This window comes from Stegostoma tigrinum, chromosome 28 (genome assembly GCF_030684315.1).
Source record: "Stegostoma tigrinum isolate sSteTig4 chromosome 28, sSteTig4.hap1, whole genome shotgun sequence".
Classification (NCBI taxonomy): domain Eukaryota; kingdom Metazoa; phylum Chordata; class Chondrichthyes; order Orectolobiformes; family Stegostomatidae; genus Stegostoma; species Stegostoma tigrinum.
This window is the reverse complement of record NC_081381.1, coordinates 46866046-46882084: the sequence shown is the minus strand read 5'-3', so window position 1 is coordinate 46882084 and position 16039 is coordinate 46866046. Positions and strand designations below refer to the sequence as shown.

Genomic DNA, 16039 nt, shown 5'->3' with positions numbered 1-16039 from the left:
TCTGTGTGTCTGTGGTGGAGTTCCTGAGTCTGCGGGCCTGTGGTGAAGTTCCCTGCTCCATGGCTTTGTAGTGGAGCTCCGGGTCTATGTGTCTGTGATGGAGCTCCGGGGTCTGTGGTGGAGTTCCTGAGTCTCTGATTGAGCTCCCTGCCCTGTCAGTCTGTGTTGGAGGTCTGGGTTCTGTGGGTCTATGCTGGAGCTCTGAGTTCTGTGGCTCTGTGCTGGACTTCTGGGCTCTGTAGGTCTGTGGTGGAGCTCTGGGCTCTGTGGGTTTATGGTAGACCTCTGGGCTCTGTGGGTCTGAGGTGGAGATCTGGGCTCTTTGGGTCTGTGGTGGAGCTCTGGGCACTATAGGTCTGAATTGGAGCTCTGGGGTCAATAGGTCTGTGGTGGACCACCAGGCTCTGGGCTCTATAGTGGAGCACTGAGCTCTCGGGTCTGTGGTGGAGTTCCTAGCTCTGTGGGTCTATATGGTGGAGCTCCAGTATCAGTCAGTTTGTGGGAGAGATCTCGGATCTGTAGTGGAGTTTCTGTCTCTGTGGGCGTGTGGTGGAGTTGGCATGCCATGTGATACTGTAGTGGAGTTGTTATTTGTTTATGTTTTTGTTACTTATTCATGGATGTAAGCATTTCTGACAAGACCAACATTTTTGTCCATTGCTAATGCTGACAGCGATTATCTTGTTCTGTTTCTGTAGATCTAAAGATTAGGAGCAGTCTCCACAAAAGGTTGTGGACCCTGCATCAACTGATGTCAATATCAAAGGATATGCAGCAGAGAGATATAAATGGAACTGAGACACTGATCAGTCACAATCTAATTGCATTAACAATTCTGATTGTTATAGAAGCTTGAACATGCTCCTCACATGTTGCCCAAAAGACCATATAGTTAGTTTATCTCCAAACTCATTTTTATAATACATTGAGATGTCAAACAGCACTTGATTTGCCGCCTATTGATTGTGTGGAGGTGTGTAGTCTGCAGGGTGCCAGACCTGAAGTTTGGTTTTGCTGGTGAATAGACCACTCTCAGGTTTGCAGGGTTGAAGTAGACAAAGATTTTCTTAGAGAGTGGTATCTCTTGTAAGAGTATGTTGTGTTCTTTGGGCCAAGAATCTGAATCCTCTTGGGCTGCCTGGTTGTTTCCAAATTCCAATTAACCCCTCCCCAGGAGGTGGCACCATGACTTAGGTTTCTGAGTGGCTTATTGATAGTGTCCCTGCCTCTGAGCCAGGAGTCTGGGTTTCAAGTCCCACCTGCTCCAGAGGTGTGTAATAATGTGTGAGCAGGTTGGTTAGAAAATATATCTGATACAGACAAGTCGATCAATTAATACATTGCATATTGCTACAACAGAGCCAATAAATGACCTCAGTGCATCACCCTTGTCAGCATTATCCCTCTAAATCCTGGCTGCCAAACAAATATTCTGCAGTAACAGTTATGGTTCTGTATGGAATGACACCACCTCCTTATGGCAGGAAATCTGCCACCTTACCAGTCACATGTTATTTATAAATATTCCAGTGATTGTGACAGCCCAGTGTGTATCCATGATGACTTTTAGATGCAAATAGACTTTGGGCCCTTCACAAGTACCTTCACCTGGGAATACTACCCCCTTCAAGTTCCCCTCCAAGCCCACACCATACTGATTTGGAAATATACCACAGCCACTTCAGTGTCATTGAGTTAAACTCTTGGAAATCTCTTCCTAACAGCATTGGGTGGGTTCCTGCATCACACGGACTGTAGTGGTTCAAAAAGGTGGCTCACCACTACCTTCTCAATTAGGAATGGGTAGCAATTGCTGGCCCAGTCAATGATATCCATATCTCATGAACAAATGTAAAAAGTTTTTGTAAACCTCTATCATTCCCTCTGCTTGTCTCCGCTGTAAAATTTGGCCAACAGATGCACAAATATATCATTATAATTTGCTTTACACCTTGAGTGAAAGATACGATGTAAGAGCGACCCAACTGGGACAAAGTTCAGGAGGCAGCAGAGTTTAGACGTGTGGCATTTTATTCAAGCTATCGCCAGTATCATGCAAAGTGAAGCCGGGGACCACTCCAAAACTGGTCTTAACATGGGGCTCAGTTGCCTGCCTACTTTCCAGCTCAGATCAGAAAAGAGGTCAATGATGCCCTGATTTTCCCAGTGGGAAACAGCATTTTTATACATTTCATGTTATAATAACTACATGCAACATTGTCATTGTTCCTTCACCTTGACCTGTACACCCAATCCTGTGATACACTTGGTCAATGATAGACACCTCCATGAACAGCCCTGGATTCCCAACCATCTCATGATGTTTACCAAATATTGCAGTCAACAGGTCTTGGGATCTTATAATGCATCCTATTAATTCACATTCCAAAGTTAAGAATGTAAGAACTAGGAGCAGGAGTAGGCCATCTGGCCCCTTGATCCTGCCCCACCATTCAATAAGATCATGGCTGATCTTTTTGAGATTCAGCTTCTCTTACCCACCCACTCACCATAACCTTTAATTTCTTTACTGTTCAAAAAATTATCTAGCCTTGCCTTAAAAACATTCAGTGAGGTAGCTTCAACCGCTTCACTAGGCAGAGAATTCCACAGATTCATAACCCTTTGAGTGAAGAAGTTCCTCCTGACCTCAGTCCTACATCTGCTCCCCTTTATTTTTAGCCCTATACTTATTTCCCATTATTTTGAGGCAATGCCCTCGAGTCCTAGTTTCACCTGCTAGCGGAAACACCTCCCTACCTCCACTTTATCTATTCCCTTCATAATCTTATATGTTTCTATAAGATCTCCCCTCATTCTTCTGAATTCCAATAAGTATAATCCCAGTCTACTCAACCTCTCCTCATAAGCCAATCCTCTGAACTCTGGAATCAACTGAATGAATCTCCTGTGCACCCCCCTCCAGTGCCAGTATATCTCTTCTCAAGTAAGGAGATCAAAACTGCACATAGCACTCCAGGTGTGGCCTCACCAGGACCATATACTGCTGCAGCATAGCCTCCCTGTTTTTAAACTCCATCCCTCGAGCAATGGCAGACAAAATTCCATTTGCCTTTTTAATCACCTGCTGTACCTTCAATCCCACCTTCAGCGATTCATGCGCAAGGACACCCAAGTCCCTCTGCACAGCAGTGTGCTGCAATTTTTTACCATTTAAAACACAGTCCATTTGGCTGTTATTCCTACCAAAATGGATGACCTCATACTTATCAACATTGTACCCCATCTGCCAGACCTTTGCCCACTCACTTACACTATCTATATCCCTCTGTAGACTTTCAGTGTCTTCTGCACACTTTGCTCTACCACTCTCTTTGGTGTCATCTGCAAGTTTTGACACACCACACTTAGTCCCCAACTCCAAATTATCTATGTAAATTGTAAACAATTGAGGTCCCATCACTGATCCCTGAGGCACACCACTAGCCACTGACTGCCAACCAGAAAAAAACCAATTTACCCCTACTCTTTGCTTTCTATTGGTCAACCATTTCTATATCCATCCCAATACATTACCTGTAATACTGTGCAACTTTATCTTATGTAGCAGCCTTTGGTGTGGCACCTTGTCAATTGCCTTCTGGGAATCCAGATACACCACATCCACAGGTTCCCTATTGTCCACCGTACAAGTAATGTCCTCAAAGAATTCCACCAAATTAGTTAAACCCACGCTGGGTGTTCCCAGTGGGACAATTTATATCCAGATGTCTTGCTATTTCTTCCTTAATGATAGATTCAAACAATTTCCCCACGACCGAAGTGAGGCTAACTGGCCTCTCGTTACCTGCTTTTTGTCTACCTCCTTTTTTAAACAGTGGTGTCACATTGAATGTTTTCCAATCCGTGGGAACCACCCCAGACCCCAGAGCCCAGTGAATTTTGGTTAATAATTACTAGTGCATTTACTATTTTCCCCATCACCTCTTTTAGTACCCTGGGATGCATTTCATCACGGCCAGGAGACTTGTCTACCTTTAGCCCCAATAGCTTGCCCAGCACAGGCCCCTTAGTGATAATGGAACTTAGAACATTGAACAGTACAGCGCAGCACAGGCCCTTCGGCCCTCGATGTTGCGCCAACCTGTGAACTAATCTAAGCCCCTCCCCCTACATTGTCCCATCATTACCCCATCATTATCCATATGCTTATCCAAAATGATAGATATGCTTATCCAAAATAATGATGGTTTCTAGGTCCTCACCTGCTATAACCTTCTTGCTATTAGTTTTTGGCATGTTACTTGTGTCTTCCACTGTGAAGACCGACACAAAATAACTGTTTAATGTCTCGCCGATTTCCTCACTCCCAGATATTAAATTGGCCCTCTCATCCTCTAAAGGGCCAATGTTTACCTTCGCCACTCTTTCACGATTTACTTATTTATAGAAACTTTTGCTGCCTGTTTTTATATTCTGAGCTAGTTTACTCTCAATCTTACTTTTCTATATAACTTATTTTTGTGGCTTTCTGTTGGCCTTTAAAGATTTCCCACTCTACTAGTTTCCCACTATTCTTTGCTTTTTTGTTAGTGTTTTTTTTCAATCCGATACTTTCCTTTATTTCCTTAGACATCCATGGCTGGCTCCCTCTTTTTCTACAGTTCTTCCTTATCACTGGAATATACTTCTGCTGAGCACAGTGAAAAGAATTTTTGAAAGCCCTCCGCTGTTCCTCAATTGAGCCACCATAAAGTTTTTGTTCCCATTCTACCTTACCTAACTCCTTCCTTGTTCCTTCAGTCTCCTTTGTTTAAGCACAGGACATAGTTACTGGATTTAACCTTCTCACGCTCCATCTGTACTTTAAATTTGACCATACTATGATTGCTCCTTCCAAGAGGATCCCTAACTGTGAAATCATTCCTGTCTCATTACATAGGATTAGATCTAGGATAGCTTGCTCTCTCATAGGTTCCATTACATATTGTTCAAGGAAATTATCGCGGATGCATTCTATGAGCCCCTCCTCAAGGCTGCCATGACCGACCTGGTTTGACCAATCGATATGTAGATTAAAATCCCCCATGATAATTGCTGTACCATTTTTACATGCATTAGCTAATTCTATTGCCCGCCCCACCACAATGTCATTATTTGGTGGCCTATAGACCACACCTCTCAGAGACTTCTTCTCCCTGCTATTCCTAATTTCCATCGAAATGGATTCAACATTTTGTTCAGTAGGCCCTATATCATTTCTCACTACCGCCCTGATATCATCCTTAAAAATCAGAGCAACATCACCTCCTTTACCTTCCTGTTTGTCCTTCCAAACAGTTTGATGCCCCTGGACATTTAACTCCCAGTCATGACCATTCTGTAACCATGTCTCCGTTTTGGCCACTAAATCATACCCATTAGCCATGATTTGCACCGTCAACTCATCCACCTTGTTTTGAGTGCTCCGAACATTTAGATAAAGTGCCCTTATGCTAGTTTTTGCACCTTCTTTTTGGGTCCTATTACCTCCATTACTAACAGGTCTTGAGTTTTCCATCCTTTTAACTTTTTCCTAATTTTCAATGGAGTTGCAGCTTCCACATCACCTGCTAACCTGCTGCTTTGCCTTACATTAATTATTCTCCCTCTGTGCTCACTTCTCCCTTTCTCCCCCTACTTACTGGTTTTAAATCCTATTTAACCACCCTATTTACCCTTTTCGCCAGAACACTGGACCCGGCCCTGTTCAGGTGGAGTCCATCCCAGTGGTATAGATCCCTCCTGTCCCAGAACTGATGCCAGTGCCCCAGGAAAGGAAGCCCTCTTTCCCACACCACTCTTTTAGCCATGTGTTTACTTCCCTGATCCTCGCCTCCCTGTGCCAATTTGCATATGGCTCGGGCAGCAATCCAGAGATTATGGCCATTGAAGATCTATTTTTTAAATTTTGTTCCTCGCTTTTCATATTCCTGAAACAAGTTTTTTGTTCCTAGTCCTGTCTAAGTTATTGGTACCTACGTGGACCACAACAACTGGATCCTCCCCTTCCCTCTCTAATATCCTCTCAAGCCGATCAGAGATGTCTCGCACCCTGGCACCGGGTAGGCATCACACTCTACAGGATTCTCTATCCTGCTCGCAAAGGATACTGTCTATCCCCTGATGATGGAATCCCCTGCCACTACAACCTGTCTTTCAGCTTCTTCCTCTTGAATGGCCTCCTGGACCATGGTGCCATGGTCAGTTGACTCATCCTTCCTGCAGCCCTGTTCCTTGTCCACACAGGGAGCAAGTGCCTCATACTTGTGGGACAATGTCTAGGGCTGCGGCTCCTGTGTTCCTGCCTTCAGGGTTCCTCTACCTGCCTCTCTCACAGTCACACACTGCTGTCCCTGCCCACTAATTGAATTAATATTAGTTAATCTATCAGGCGTGACTCCCTCCTGGAACACAGTATCCAGGTATTTCCCCCCCTCCCGGATGTGCTGCAGAGTTTGGAGTTCGGATTCCAGCTCATTAGTTTTGAGCTGGAGCTCCTCAAGCAGCCAACACTTGTTGCAGATGTAGTCACTGCCATTCTCAATGGGATCAGCTCCCACTTCATACAGCCACAACACATCACCTGGCCTGTCATCTCTACTTCGTTGATTATTTAATTCCAAAATTTATTAGGTGGGAGCTTACCTTCCCAAGCTGCCCTCGCACTTTCTCCCAGACTCCCACCACTGAAAACAACTGAAAGGCCGCAGTCACGCGAGGTAAGACTTTTATAATCGAAAAGCCTACCTTCCCAGGCTGCCCTCATGCTTTCTCCTGGACTCCTGCTGCTGAAACAACTGAAAAGGAATGGTAATACTCTGGGCATTTCCCAAACTTGCTTGCCTCGAAGGACTGCTTGAATTGTTCATTTAAATTCCACACTGTCCTAAACATAGGAGATACAAAAGAAGTTATTTCTTACTAAATACTATAAAATTCATAATGTTAGTTCAACTATAAAGTTGGTTAAGTGTAAAGTTTTATGTTTAGGTTTACTGTTAGCATTCTTTAGCTAATGGGTTGTGGACAATTTATTTCTTACTACATTTACTAGGCACCCCATCTTTATCCTTGAGTGTCTTATAATATGTTCATTCGACCCACATTCCAACATTCACTAGTCTCTGGACTTATGATTCATTTTTCCCTTTAATGATATGTGGGCTGTTTTTACTATCTGAGACTGGTCTGCTCTCATAATTTTATTTGAACCTTTTCCTCTAAAGGTTTTAGTGATTTTTTTGTATAACTACTATAACTACTTCTGAATCTATCTTGGTGATTATCTGAAGAACCTTTAACTGGAATCTATTTTTAATATTGTAAATAATTCAAGAAAAGCAACTAATTATTGTGAAATATTCTTAACTGTTATTTTCCAGCTGCCCATTCTATCTCAGTGCAGTAACTAGTGCTCTCGATTACACAGGCCTGCCATTATTCTACTTGTGGAGATTGCATGAAACCAATACTTTTCCCGAGCTTTCTAACTGCTGTTAGGCATATGCAGCAGAGCTAGAGAGGCCGCTACTGGCCATTTTGTGCCGCTTAGTCATGGGCGGCTTTAACATATACTTATAATAGTCATCATAGGTTTTTATCCAGAATTATGTGAGTCAGATATCTGCCTCTGTCTTGGCTCTGTGTGGGCCACTTTGTATTGTAAAGGGATTGATAATCAACATTAATCAGCCCAATGGTCCCAAAGGCTTGCACAAATGTGAATCCTATAAATCAGATTCTGAGTCATAATTGTCCCATTCTCAATATACACAGTCCTCATCTCCTAAATCCCACCAGTCCACTTCACCTTTATCTGGAACATCCTGAAACAACGGTTGCCTTCTGAAGGTCTCAGCCACCTTTTGATGAAGGTGAGTCAATCTAATTTGAACGCTACATTGTTTCTTTAACCGGTTTTCCCTTGCCTGTGTTAGTTTGGCTGTCATATTTTTCCTCACTGACACAGACATAAGATTAGAATTCCCTTCTCTTCTTTTCCTCTCAGCTGCTTCTTCCAACATCCCCCATGACCTTCAGAGTCCATGAAGGGTCCTAGCCCTCATAGAACCCCTACAGTGTGGAAGTGATGTAGCCCATCGAATCCACACCTACTCTCTGCAGAGTATTTCACCCAAACCCACCCCCTTACTTTTTTCCCTTGTAACCCTACATTTCCCATGGTTAATCCACTTAGCCTGCACATCCCTGGACACTGCTGTAAATTTAGCATGGCCAATCCACCTCACCTCACATCTTTGGACTGTGGGAGGAAAAGCACACAATCATGGGCAAATGTGCAAACCCTGCGCAGCCTGAGGATGGAATCGAACCCAGGCCCCTGGCACTGTGTGGCAGTAGTGCTAAACACTGAGCCACTGTACTGCTCCTCCTTAATTACTTTGTCCAAAACATCTTGGTCTGTCATGATTGAAGGCCCTAGTCCACCCAATGTCATGCTTCTTTGGGCTTCGGGCCTTCCCCATTTTAACCTAGAATTGTTCCTGTTTCTGGCAGGAAACGAGCCATCTCATTTCACCTTGGTGTCATTCCAAATTCCATCAGGAAGCAAACCATGTCCATATCTTTCATAGCTGAACTCTTAAATTTGTCTCATTTACTCTAGGAATAATATCGCTTCCTTGTTTACCTGAAGAACCGTGATTTCCTCATTGAGCTGTCTTTAGTTACTTCACTCACAGACCCATCCCTTCGTCTGCAATCATGATGTGGCCCAGCAGCTTTCTATCCTGAACACTGCCCTCTGAATCTAATGGATCGTAAAGTAAACGTGCTCACCGTCTGTTGTTATTGCTGTTTAACCTGACGCTGGTTATCAAGCCCCAGAGACACTGCAACCTTAGCCAATGAAAAGGCCATCTTGAATCAGCAGGTTTGAAATAAGAAATGATTTTATTCAAGTAGATGCAGTCACCTGGGAACCTCATTCCACAAAACGGTACTTTTTGATAGTATTCTTGTTTCTGCTCCCCCATAAATAATTTCATTATTTCACAACTCATCAGCCAATTGGCCTCGTGTTTGTTTAACATTCTGGGGCATTCTGTTCTGTGGCAAACACATCAAAGCTAATGTCTAAAGATGTGTGATAGACCATTTAGGACTGAAATGATCAGAAATGTCTTCACCCAGGGGTGGTGAGCCTGTGGAATTATCTGCTACAAAGATCCAAAAATGAATGTTCTCAAGGAGTTAGATACAGTTCTGAGGGCTAAAGGAATCATATGGGGAGAAATCACGAAAAGGAACTGAGTTAAATGATCAGCCATGATCATATTGAACGGCAGAGCAGGCTTGCAGGGCTGAATGGTCTACTCCAGTTCTTATGTTGCCTTCACCCCACTGTGCTCCAACAGGGCCACGTGGTGCGCTAACAGAAAACCTCACTGCTATTATATTTAGTTTCCATTGCTTTTCTATTCTTCAGAGTTCTTAATACCTCAGTAACTAAACCAGAAGTCACAAAATAATTACAACTAGGACAGGCCAAAGAGAGAGACAGACTGAAGCACTCTCACCAGTTTTAAGCTACTACATATTGTTGGTTTTAAAATTATTCTGTAAGACACCAACAGATGGACATTTTGCACATTCTGACTCATTACCAGTTTAGCAAAATCAATAAACGTGGTATTTAAGTGTATTGGAGTCCTTTGATCTCTGTTCCTGTGCTGAAGTTCCAGGCTCTGTGGTGGAGTTTCAAGTTCTCGGGGTCCGAGGTAGATCTGCAGAATCTGTGGATGCTAGTGTTTATGGGTCTTGGGTGGAGCTCCAGAGTCAGTGAGTCCATGGTAAAGTCCCACTGTGTATGGGTCTGGGGCAGAGCTCCAGAATCTGTGGTTCTGGGACAGAGCTGCAAAAACTGTCAGTCTCAGGTGGAGTTCCACAATCTGTGAGTTTGACACGGAGCTGTGTGCTGAGTTCCAGATTTTGTGTATTTGTGGCAGGGCTGCACATTCTGTGGTGAATCTCCAGGCTAGAATATAGTGAAGAATAACATTTCAGGTAAATGTGTTAAGTGTTCAGATGTCTGTATTAAATTTCAAAGTTGTTATCTTTCTTGATTTAGGGAAAACAAACAGTTAAGAAATTTTCTGATGAAGGGTCCAGGCCTGCTCCTAAGATGCTGCTTGCCCTGCTGTGTTCATCCAGCCCCACACTTTGGTATCTAATAAATTTATGCTTTCATTCAGGCTTTCATTCAGTGTCTGGTGCAGAGAAAGGCTGCTTGTAGTCTACTTACTAACTTTCATAATATCTGGAGAGGCTGTTGTGGAGAACAACTTTGAGTAATATATGTTTAAAAAGGTTGAATCCTACAGGGATGTTATCAAGTTAATGAAAGTTTAAGTGACCCCTTAATTTTGATACATTACTTCTATCTATATTAGGAATAAACCTATCTAACAGGGTCACGAATAGTCGTGATTCTTAGTGATCACTGTTAGTTCCTGAAAAATTAAGTTAACAAATCTGATGAGATTTATGGTTTTAATGAATATCTTGTACTCATTACTACACTGCACTAAATAGTCAAACTGTCTGTCTCAGGCATGTAATTGAAGGCCAAATTGAATTATACTTAATAAGAATGAGATATAGAACTGCTTGGTAACTCACTGCAGATTGTTAACTGCATAAATCTGCAGTAATGGGTCACAAATTCCCCTAAGCATAAACATCATCAGCATCAGCAGTGAACACTGATGGCCGCACTCGGCTCAGAAAACAATTTCAATGTATATTTTATTGAAATTAGCAGAAAAAAGTTCAGCACAAATTGATTCAGAATCATCAGACTCATGCAAAGGGGCCACAAGCTGGAAGATTGTCTCACTGGTTTATACAAGGTGTTCTTCTGAAGCTAAGGCCAGAGCCCATTGGCGTGTAATCACTATCAGCAAAATTTGTAATGCATGTGTCAGCACATTCATGTGGCATTCCTCTGGGTCCAATTTGAATGCATTTGTCAATTCAGTTACTGTAATTGAATACTGTTTAAATTGAGTAGCAGGTAAATTTCGTTAAAACTCACTACCACAGCTTTTTGGAAAGACAAAATAAAGGAGTATTGGATTGTGATGTTGGGCTAGATTTTAACTTTGAGTGATTGGTAAAGGCAGTGAACTACCAACCTGCTTTCAGTTTCTTCCCTTCTTGTTTCCATTGAAGCCAATGGGTAGGGATGTAAAATATCTGCTGATTTTATTTTTCCCAAATAACACTCACAAACAATTTCACTTTCAGTAGAAGAGTGAAGCTATCTCACGAGGGAATTCTTGATGCCAGCCTGGCATTGTCCACAGCAGCAGATCCTTCACCCTACAGCATCTTTCATCAATCAAATAAACATTGTGGCATCACCCCCAGGATCTGATACTATTTGTCAAGATGTGGAGGTGCCGGTGATGGACTGGAGTCTGACACTGTTTATCAAAACCATACTTGGTTTATTCTGTTGTCTAGGTCCTCTATCTGAATTATTGTTTCATTTTATTCCATATGTGAGTTGAATTTGTTTCTTATTCAAACTAGATTTGCATGCGTAAAACAATGAGCAGCAAAGTTTGGCTCGCCCACTCTCACTGACTTTCAAAGACCTGTGCTTCAACAATAAAGAGTGCGAGTAACAACATCTCACATTCCACAATTTGCATAATTTAATTAATATTCATTTCTCGCAACTTATCACATACAGCGTATCAGCAGAATTCAGCTAGTTTGCTGTGAAATGACGGCTTTGCACCTAAGCAAGTTAGAACAGAAAACAAGCAACAGCAGATTAATTTAGTATCAGAGATAATGGGAACTGCAGATGCTGGAGAATCCAAGATAATAAAATGTGAGGCTGGATGAACACAGCAGGCCAAGCAGCATCTCAGGAGCACAAAAGCTGACGTTTCGGGCCTAGACCCTTCATCAGAGAGGGGGATGGGGTGAGGGTTCTGGAATAAATAGGGAGAGAGGGGGAGGCGGACCAAAGATGGAGAGTAAAGAAGATAGGTGGAGAGCGTATAGGTGGGGAGGTAGGGAGGGGATAGGTCAGTCCAGGGAAGATGGACAGGTCAAGGAGGTGGGATGAGGTTAGTAGGTAGATGGGGGTGCGGCTTGGGGTGGGAGGAAGGGATGGGTGAGAGGAAGAACAGGTTAGGGAGGCAGAGACAGGTTGGACTGGTTTTGGGATGCAGTGGGTGGAAGGGGAGAGCTGGGCTGGTTGTGTGGTGCAGTGGGGAGAGGGGACGAACTGGGCTGGTTCCATCGCCGAGGCCAAACGCCAACTCTCCGACACCACCTCCTACCGCCCCCTCGATCATGACCTGACACCCGAGCACCAAACCATCATCTCCAACACCATTCATGACCTCATCACCTCAGGGGACCTCCCACCCACAGCCTCCAACCTCATTGTTCCCCAACCCTGCATGGCCCGTTTCTATCTCCTTCCCAAAATCCACAAACCTGCCTGCCCTGGTCGACCCATCGTCTCAGCCTGCTCCTGCCCCACCGAACTCATCTCCACCTATCTGGACTCCATTTTCTCCCCTTTGGTCCAGGAACTCCCCACCTACGTCCGTGACACCACCCACGCTCTCCACCTCCTCCAGGACTTCCAATTCTCTGGCCCCCAACACCTCATCTTCACCATGGACGTCCAGTCCCTATACACCTGCATTCCACATGCAGATGGCCTCAAGGCCCTCCGCTTCTTCCTGTCCCGCAGGCCCGACCAGTCCCCCTCCACCGACACCCCATCCGCCTAGCCAAACTCGTCCTCACCCTTAACAACTTCTCTTTTGACTCCTCCCACTTCCTACAGACTAAGGGGGTGGCCATGGGTACCCGCATGGGTCCCAGCTATGCCTGCCTCTTTGTAGGTTACGTGGAACAGTCCCTCTTCCGCACCTACACAGGCCCCAAACCCCACCTCTTCCTCCGGTACATTGATGACTGTATCGGCGCCGCCTCTTGCTCCCCAGAGGAGCTCGAACAGTTCATCCACTTCACCAACACCTTCCACCCCAACCTTCAGTTCACCTGGGCCATCTCCAGCACATCCCTCACCTTCCTGGACCTCTCAGTCTCCATCTTAGGCAACCAGCTTGTAACTGATGTCCATTTCAAGCCCACCGACTCCCACAGCTACCTAGAATACACCTCCTCCCACCCACCCTCCTTCAAAAATTCCATCCCCTATTCCCAATTCCTCCGCCTCCGCCGCATCTGCTCCCACGATAAGACATTCTCCTCCCGCACATCCCAGATGTCCAAGTTCTTCAAGGACCGCAACTTTCCCCCCACAGTGATCGAGAACGCCCTTGACCGCGTCTCCCGCATTTCCCGCAACACATCCCTCACACCCCGCCCCCGCCACAACCGCCCAAAGAGGATCCCCCTCGTTCTTACACATCACCCCACCAACCTCCGGATACAACGCATCATCCTCCGACACTTCCGCCATCTACAATCCGACCCCACCACCCAAGACACTTTTCCATCCCCACCCCTGTCTGCTTTCCAGAGAGACCACTCTCTCCGTGACTCCCTTGTTCGCTCCACACTGCCTCCAACCCCACCACACCCGGCACCTTCCCCTGCAACCGCAGGAAATGCTACACTTGCCCCCACACCTCCTCCCTCACCCCTATCCCAGGCCCCAAGATGACATTCCACATTAAGCAGAGGTTCACCTGCACATCTGCCAATGTGGTATACTGCATCCACTGTACCCGGTGTGCCTTCCACTACATTGGGGAAACCAAGCGGAAGCTTGGAAACCGCTTTGCAGAACACCTCTGCTCAGTTTGCAACAAACAACTGCACCTCCCAGTCGCAAACCATTTCCACTCCCCCTCCCATTCTTTAGATGACATGTCCATCATGGGCCTCCTGCAGTGCCACAATGATGCCACCCGTAGGTTGCAGGAACAGCAACTCATATTCCGCCTGGGAACCCTGCAGCTTAATGGTATCAATGTGGACTTCACCAGTTTCAAAATCTTCCCTTCCCCAACTGCATCCCTAAACCAGCCCAGTTCGTCCCCTCCCCCCACTGCACCACACAACCAGCCCAGCTCTTCCCCTCCACCCAATGCATCCCAAAACCAGTCCAACCTGTCTCTGCCTCCCTAACCTGTTCTTCCTCTTACCCATCCCTTCCTCCCACCCCAAGCTGCACCCCCATCTACCTACTAACCTCATCCCACCTCCTTAACCTGTCCGTCTTCCCTGGACTGACCTATCCCCTCCCTACCTCCCCACCTATACTCTCTCCACCTATCTTCTTTTCTCTCCATCATCGGTCCGCCTCCCCCTCTCTCCCTATTTATTCCAGAACTCTCACCTCATCCCCCTCTCTGATGAAGGGTCTCGGCCCGAAACGTCAGCTTTTGTGCTTCTGAGATGCTGCTTGGCCTGCTGTGTTCATCCAGCCTCACATTTTATTAACAACAGATTAATTACCTGTTACACCTCCGCGCTACATTTTTCGTCACTGATTTCAGTCTGCTACCATCCACTCTTTAGCACCTCCAGAAGCTCTAATCAGCCCTTCCAATTTACAAGAATGAAAATCATGGTCTCAGTTAATGTTCTACATAGAAAGAAGTCCACAAGTGTGTGAAAGGGTCCTTTTCTAATTTCACCAATGTGATTGGAATCTAAGATATTCTTCAAAAATAGTTTGCACCCTTCAACTAACAGTGAGCAAAGCTGCAAGATCCTCTGTTTTCCTTCTGGAGTTCCTTCACAAGTCAGTACCTCTATCCCAGAGTTCTGTGACCTAATGGAGAATCATACACCTGAGTAAAGTTCACAAAGTAGTTTCGTTTCCACAACTGGCATGTGGCAAGAGATGTTCCATTATCAAATAATGCAGAAGGACATCCCAAGAAAGTTGGAAATCTGAAACAAAGACTATGAACACAGTACCATCAACAAATCAGGCAGCAAATGAGGAGGAAACAAATGGGTTAATGTGTGTAAATTTGTTTGTTCGGCAAGTAAATTAAGTAGCATGCATAATATTGGTCGACACTAACCCTTGGTTTCAATTATTGCTAAACCCAATTCACTCACTGTTTGTTAACAAAGTGTGAAGCTGGATGAACACAGCAGGCCAAGCAGCATCTTAGGAGCACAAAAGCTGACATTTCAGGCCGAGACCCTTCATCAGAGAGGGTCTAGGCCCAAAACGTCAGCTTTTGTGCTCCAAAGATGCTGCTTGGCCTGCTGTGTTCATCCAGCTTCACACTTTGTTATCTCAGATTCTCCAGCATCTGCAGTTCCCATTATCTCTCACTCACTCTTTGTGTTTTCTTGAAGTCATTCATTGAATGTAGGTTTTGCTAGCTAGTCCTGCATTTATTGCACATCTCTAATTGTCCTGGAGAAGGTGGTGGTGAACTATCTTCTTGAATTGCTGCAGTCCTTTAGAGTGTAAGTATACCTGCAATGTAGTTCAGATCAGAGTTCCAGTGATACTGAAGGAATGGTAATATATTTCCATGTCAGGAAGGTGAATGTCTTGGAGGGGAACTTGTAGGTGGTGGGCTTCCCATGTATCTGCTGACCTTGTGCTTCAATGAGATATAGGTCATGGTTTGGGAGATGTGTGAATCTTCCGTCTGTTTGACAGTAACAGGCAGACATTATAAATACAATGGGGGGCATTCACGCCCTCAGCAGTAATACTCAAATCACCTACCCAATTGAAGTCAATGGGATGGAATATCAAGACAAGTAACAAGAGTTAAATTAGTACCTATCAACATTCAGTTTCTGCCTAAAGTCAATATACCCAATGTTATGCTATTGTCAGAGGTTCAATGATAGGGTTTTCACCGGTGGGGTGATCATGTGGGAGACCCTGGTTCTATTCCCTACCAGTGTATGGCAACATCTTGATGCAGAATTATGCCACCACTGAAGGTTCCGTTCCCCTGTGGGCTGAGGTCATTAAGAAGGCTATCCTCAACATCATCCCTCACCTGAGTCATGGTGTCCCTGAGATAAAACT

General features: G+C 44.8%; 1 protein-coding gene across 1 annotated transcript in view; it reads left to right on the top strand.

Moving 5' to 3' along the window:
• epha8 (eph receptor A8) overlaps window positions 1-11814 on the top strand; it is a 495908-nt gene extending 484094 nt beyond the window's left edge. Inside the window, exon 18 of the mRNA XM_048561609.2 lies at window positions 8630-11814. Coding sequence (XP_048417566.2) covers window positions 8630-8667 — 38 coding nt within the window. The 3' untranslated portion in view covers window positions 8668-11814. The remainder of the gene's footprint in view (window positions 1-8629) is intronic.
• The last annotated feature ends 4225 nt before the right edge of the window (window positions 11815-16039 follow it).